We start from the raw sequence: 7,416 nt of genomic DNA on the forward strand, positions 1-7,416 counted from the left end.
TAGCGGCAAACAACTGCTGTTTTTCTGTAAAGATGTAGTGGAGTAATGGCGTTCTGAGCAGGGAATGAACTCACTCTGTGTGTGTTGTAATCTGAGCTTCTCTGTTCTTTGTTTTGGTGGTCGGGCAGTGCTGCACCTGCATGTGAGTAAATGTTAGTGCATGTAAGTGTATGAGTGTACGTGCTGAGATCGCAGTACTGCTCATATGGCAGTTTGCACTGATAATATAGTTGTCATGGAAGCAAAGTGCCCCTCCGCCATGTTTATTGTTTAAATCATGAAAATCTAATATTTCTGCACAGTCTGAGTACTGTGATGTGCCCTCTAGTGGAGTCCTATAATAACTCATGTCGTACAAAGGCCTGCATATGAACAATTCTGTTCACAAATCAGTCTGCCTATGTGAATGCGTGGTAGGCCTGGGCTATTATATGATTGCGATTAGTGATCGCGATAAATTTGAGGTTGATTACAGTAATCAGCTGTGAGCATATTTACTCGATCAAACATGTCGGAAATGTGTGTGACAACAGCCAATCAGAGTCAATCTTTTCCTGATCCACTACTGTTTGTAAGTTGCCGAGAAGTTAACAGAAAGACCAAACGCAGAGCTAAATGCGAAGCTGAACATTCACAGCACGGCAATTCACACACAGATATGGTGCATTCAATACCGTCGGAATGGCTTTGGTACGTTCATAAGCGTGGGACATATAAAAACTTACAGAAACAAGTTATTACTGAATGGAACTCGGTTCAATAAACAAATTAACAAAACATTAACAGCATGGGCTTTCTAACAACAACAAATCTGTTTAATCTTTTGAAGAAGTACCACCCAAATGATTATGCGGAAAGCATTTTCAGTACAGATGCTTTAAAACTGGCAGTTTAAAAACAATATAAAAAATCGTGATAATAATTGAGATTGGACTATTTTTTTTTTTTGCCATATTGCCCAGCCCTAATGCGTGGTAAAAACAGCACCTTTGCAGTCGAAAACACTTTGAGTGCTTCAGCTCAGCCACCTCAATGTTTGCTTGTGGCGTCAGAGGTGAGAGCTGTGTGCAGACTCTGAATGTCGTATATCTAACACAAGAAGAGGATTTGAGTACTTCTTCCACCATACAATGAGCTAAACATGAGACACTCGTACAGTGATAAGCCACAATAATGCCACTTCCCTTCAACTAAGTACAGCCTCGATTTGTGTTGTAAAATGTTTAGTTTATCTAAATATCTGTCCTTTTAATCACAATTTAAAATTGTGCATAAACTGCTTATCCTATGGTGACCTTGACCTGGGACAGAGGCTAGTCTCTGGTATGCCCTGTGCATGTTAAAAACACTCACAAACTAAATGTTCCCAGCCATTTCTGTGTATCTGTCAAATATGAAAACCCCTGAATTTTGATGCAAAGCCTTTGACTATGTTTAACCCGAGTGTTTGGGTTGAAACTCGGCAACGGTTAGTCATCGTTCCCTCAAGAAATATTAATCAATTATCTTGCCCGCCGGATCAGTTTGGGGAAGAAGTCATCTGGAAAGAGGCACAAGCAGATATAATGGGAAGGAGCAAAAGCACATGCCAGTGAATGCTGTAATGCCTAATCCTTTGAGACAGCCCAGAGCCACAATGTCACTTCTAGTTCCCTTGTCCTCTGCTCCGGGACTGCTTCGCAAATGTCTTGTGTGACCGCCGCTAACTTTTTTGGGGCGAGATCGGGAAAGATTTATTTATCAAGCATGTTAGGGAGCGCAATTGTTTTAGAGTTCCTCTGCTTGCTGCAAAAATTGGCCCCTTTTCTCTTTCAAATATTTCCCTTCAGTCTCACAGACAAAAAGCTTTAAAGGTGAGCGAGATCAAGAGAAAGAGGATCTTTAAAAAGAAAGGTAGTCAGTGAGATGTGAACGTGTGATGAATGGAGTTAAAAACATACTGCTTCTTCCACTGCATAACTGGAGGGTTGGAGGGGGGGTTTAAGCCATAGGAGCAGCACAGATTGGCCTTTTAATAACCATGTCCACAAGTCATATGGGGCCAAATTGGATTTGGCTCACTTGACCAAAACCTCATTAATATTTAACCTATTAGAAGAGGATTGCTTCAAAGTTTTATTTTAATATACCTAAAACAGTGAGCGATCCATGAGTCGTGGACTAAATTTAATTTTTATTCGGGAGGCTGTCCATTGAAACGGCAAAGGAAAATGTGATTTATGTGAGTATCTTTTTACTGTTTGTTGTGTTACATGTCCAGAATATGATATGTACTTTTTTTTTTCGTCCTCTGCAGCTCGCAACCCATTTCATAAGGATCATCGGGGAGAAGAGGCACAGGGAGCCAGTAACACCTTAACCCTAGAGACTGTGGGGCCAAGTGCAGCAGGTTCACAGAGTTTATTTTCTCTCCAGGGGGACCACGAGGAGCGTGAACGAGGCTGGACAAGCACACTTAAGTGACAAAGAAAAAACTGTGCCAGAGAACAAAACCGCCAAAACTCCTCTTGCTGCACAAACTTAATGATAAAATCACATCGTTACTCCTCAAATCAGCATGTTACTGCTAGATCCAGTCCTTCCAGGTAGTATATTAAGCATGACAAATGTTAATGCAATCAAGCCTTGTTAAGCCCCTCTGCCATCTCCTCAAAGCAGCTTCAAGAGGCTCCTCGTTTGACTCAAGACTGGAAGGCTCCTCCTGTTTCCACACACAGTCTCCAGGCCACCTGCTACCACACAATCCAACAATTACGTCCACTCTAGTAGCGCAGCGTTTGTCAGCAGGAACAGTGGGAGGATGGTCAGGTGAGGCTGTGTGGCCGTGAGGGGGGTCTGCTCCACTTTACGGCAGCTAACAAAGGCCGTGCAGGCAACACGTACAGGAGCTACCTCCGAGACAGGAGAGCATCAGAATGTCGAGCGACCACATGCTGCTACGGGGTTCAGAGAGACGACCACCGGTAGAGAGCCACACAAAGTACAGGCCTCCTATTAGCATGGATTTGAAAAGCTACAGTTTGTACAAAGGTGCTCATTAGCACAACACAGAGGGAGTGTAGTCGCGGTCCTCGGAGGGCCGCCTCTGTTCTCTTCAGCTTACCTTCCATATTCAAATTTCCCCAAATGTATTTAAGTTCAAGGCCAGCTGCAAATCTGTTTGAACAGCCTGTTTTTCAGCAGTGGTGGTGGATGAGTTGCTTTTGGAGCTGTGCTGAGTTGGAGGGGCGGGCGGAGACCGGAGAGGAGAGGAGAGTCTGTCGCACACTAGATCCTCACCTACCCTTGGGGTATACATTTCCCCGGCTCCCTCGGCATCAGATGCATTAAAAGATCAATGGCAGCATACCGTGAGATCAAACACAACGCTGGTAAACAAGCAGTATTTTCAGAAAAATGCATTTTCATATAAGAGTCAAGTAAAGAACATTCTGATTGACCTAAACCACACAGGTGATAACTGTCTTTAAAAACACACATGCATACTTCATACCACACAGAATATCTTTAAAACATATTTTAAACATAAACAGTATTCATTTTCACAGCTATTTTAGATACTATTTTAGAACTATCAATATAACTCTAATTGAAACGTTTTAAAAATGGCAAAGTCCACATCACAACTATAACGACGACAGTGGCAAACAGTATTGTTCTCATTATGAGAGCCAATATACATCATCAAACATGGAAAAAATATGTGTTAATAAGTAGGGCTGTGCATCTTCACTGGTCTCACGATTCAATTACGATTATCTAGTCCACGATTCAATTTGATTCTCCGATGCATCACAATGCGTCACATCCTTGATTTTTTTATATTACAACACATTACTTTTTCATCAATAAATACTACTGGTCTGATAAAAGTAGGTTCACTTTTTCATATTTAAAGTGCTTTACAAAAGGTATAGCCGACTTTTGGAGTCAAGTTGTAACTTCTAACAACTTCCTGCTGCTCTAAGAACATTCCTGATAACCAAAATTTCTCTAAACCAAAATAAATAGTATAGGCCCAGTCTACTACCCACATTATCTGTCTGATTATCGATTATCGATAATGGACTGTCACTGCTTCAATGCAGAATCATCCACATCTGGTTTGCGATGCATCGATTGTACAATTATTTTCAACACCCCTATTAATAAGACACCAGAACTGACCCACAAGCTGCAAACATTCTGCATCATGAAAGCACAGTTGTCAGGACTGAGCGCTGTGGCGTGCCTCAATGATATTGCATGCTGATATCGTCACAATTAGGTTAAAAAAAAAGAAGGTAGTTTTAGCTAAGAAAAATTAACACTAAGCTTATCTGAAATCTCCCCAGCAACAGAAAGCACAGGTATGCACCTCCTATAATGATTACAGGATACCTTTTTCATGAAACGAACTGCATTTTAATCAGCTACATTCTACATGGTCTTTTCAGACACTTTAAAGCCTTATTTAAGAGAAGAATCGCATTTAGTAGAATGAGATTTGCCAATTAACGTGAGTTATACGTCTGCAATAATCTGTCTGAGAAGGCTTTATGTGATCATGTTGGCCAGGGATGACATTTATAAATGCTGTGTGTGCACACTCGTCTAAATGGATGCCTCACACAAGACATCCTGCCACAGGAATCAGTCAAAGTGTTGAGGCAGAGAGCACCCCCTCCCCACACACACACACACACACACTCCTGGCTACTGCTGCTGGGCCCGCTGCTGCAGCTTGACCAGGGGGTCCGGCAGCACCGTGGGCTCTTCACGCGACAGGAATGCATTCATAATTACCAAAAAGGATAAAGGAAGATAAATACATTGGTGGCGTCTTCAAGACATATGCCCCTGGACGTGGTGACAAGTATTGACTGTGTAGTGTTTTAAGGAGAGCTTCTCGCCATTGCCCGATCCGTCAGTCTGTGTTTCGGTGCCAACACATTGACAGGGAAGGAAGACGCATCAGTTCAGATGCACTTCCATTAGTAGCAGGAGGGGGAACACCTCTCCTGCCAGTCTGGTAATTAGCAGCCACCATAATGACATCTCAGCCAGGCTGTATGCCCCCAAAATGTATTTCCAATGGCCAGGAAGTGGGGGAATGGCTTCCGTGCAGCCAGTCAATTGCCCTGTTACAGTTAAGGAATCCAGCAGGCTGGTACCACTCATATTTCATCCCAGGTAAAGATTACCTGTCAGGCCCATGGGAGATGTATTGATCTGTTTTCCTTTTTCCGCCAGCAATCACCTGACAAAGGCACCTAGGAGGCGAGTGAATGAGTGATGCCTGGTCTGTCTGCTCCAGCAGCGTAGTGGCTTCTAGTGTCCACTGATGGGTGGAGAGGTGATGAGGAAGAGGAGAGATAATGCAGTCATAAACTCTGTTTGAACCTCCTCTGTATGCATGCAGGGCAGCCCCTTGCTCCCCCCCGGTGTCACAGGTCAGTAGGGAATTTGCTCTTTTTTTTTGGCTTCTTTCTTGTCGGTGGCGTTTGTTCTTGCTGTGTAGTGATGATAGAAACACATGCAAAAGAGGCTCTCTGGTTCCTGCTGACAAACGCATGTTGCGAGTCACCGTAGTTCAACTCACTTTGGGTTTCCCGTTTGATCTGGGCACCCTTCTCGCCATGAAATCCAACCTTGTGTGGGCAGGTGTCCCTGTGATTGTCAGTGTGGCCATGCTGCACTATCAATGATCAATATATTTCACATTATCTCGTGGGTTTTTTTGGCAGCTAAAAGTATTTATATATTTGCCTTTTTCAGTGGAATGTCAGAGTTGATATTATCCATGAAGCATTTAAAGTGATTGCACTGTATAATGTGTAGTATTTATGATGTGATGCATAATTATAGGTCCATTAATTGAGGATTTAGGTCTAAGGACATTAAACTCATAAATTCAATTTCATGATAGATAGTAGGGTAGATATGTCTCTCTCTAATTTTTTACTGTCGTATTTTTTAATTTCATTTACAAGGATTTAAATATATCTCCCTGATATCAGGGCTCTTAGGCAGCTATCCACATTTGATACGTAGTACAAATAGCATCTTATCTTATAGGCCGTTATCTTTATATTTAATAGCAGCGGAGGCATGCCTAATTGCTTTGCAAATGATCTAAAGAGGATTACTCCTCCCTTAGAAAGCCTACACGGTGTCTAGATGTTAGAGAGACATCACAATGGTAACATTCAGTCAAACCTGCAGTGCAGCGTTTATGCAGTAGCTGTTTTCTATCATGGTGTTATGTCAAAATAAATGTCAGCATGAGGTGGATACTCTGCTTTGATCGTGATTATGGACTATTATGGATAAGAAGTTGTTGTTCTGTTTATGTCATTTGTGTATTTTCAAAATGATATAAATGGGATTTTTTTTTTTTTAAGATGATGTAAAGACTTCATGTCATATGTGATGTTATGATCATTCCTCCATGTCATGAGTATTCACGGGAAAAAAAACTGCAGTATCTATTTATTTCAAATACTGAATTTGTGTGCAATAAATGAGTGATTATGATCGTGTGAAATCTGTATGTGAAGATGTGAGATTAAGGTTATACGGTATGCATATTTACTGATTTATATGTGCATTTATTTTATTTTATTTGGTAGTATTACAGTAAAGAAAGACAGGAAACACTGGCTGAGACAGGGATTACATGCTGGCTGGTAACAAGTCGTGAATGTTGTATTTACAACATTGTCTGCATCGTAACCAATCAAGCAGGATGTTGTGAAGTTATTATTATTTTTACAAGCCAAAACCATTTTTTTAGACCTTCTATTGCCGCAGATATTATATAATACATTATTAGTCAAACATAGTTGAATAATCAATTAGTCGGTTAACAGAATGAATAATCAGATATAACAGGAATTGATCATTCATAGATTTTCAAGAAGATATTCATCTGTTTATTTAGCCTAGATATTTACTATTATTGGGTACAGCAAGGAATCTCTCAGTCTCAGTCACTTTAATCAGCCAAAGCTCAGACACTTTATCATACCAAGGTAGTTTAAGCATCAGGTTTTATCTGACAACAACATACAAACGTCTCCTGAGTCACTTCAATCAACCAAAGGCTCCTAATACTTTATCATACAGATGTAGTTTTAGCTTTAGGTCTTAGCTTACAACACTAAACGCTTTAAATACGCAATAACATGGACTGCTGCCACACTGAGAGCTGTGCTAAAGATGTTAGCATGCTAGCGCACCAAACGTAATTAGCATCACAGCCTTTACAAATTACATCGAATTGCTAAAGTATTAGAAATACACACAAAAGTATTTACCTTCTGTATATTACAATAAGTCCTCAACCAGGTGGTTCATTTCATGTAAACGGAAACTATAAAAATATTTGATAATTCTGTCAACATCAACTGATTTCACACACCTAATGTAAGCTAG

The 7,416-nt window shown here is 40.9% G+C and overlaps 1 protein-coding gene across 1 annotated transcript in view; it reads left to right on the forward strand.

Moving 5' to 3' along the window:
• The window catches only part of LOC131988614 (G patch domain-containing protein 2-like), a 30,001-nt gene extending 23,485 nt beyond the window's left edge, over positions 1 to 6,516 (forward strand). The window contains exon 10 of the mRNA XM_059353765.1: positions 2,297 to 6,516. Coding sequence (XP_059209748.1) covers positions 2,297 to 2,463 — 167 coding nt within the window. The 3' untranslated portion in view covers positions 2,464 to 6,516. The remainder of the gene's footprint in view (positions 1 to 2,296) is intronic.
• Positions 6,517 to 7,416: the final 900 nt, after the last annotated feature.

This window comes from Centropristis striata, chromosome 16, assembly GCF_030273125.1.
Source record: "Centropristis striata isolate RG_2023a ecotype Rhode Island chromosome 16, C.striata_1.0, whole genome shotgun sequence".
NCBI lineage: Eukaryota > Metazoa > Chordata > Actinopteri > Perciformes > Serranidae > Centropristis > Centropristis striata.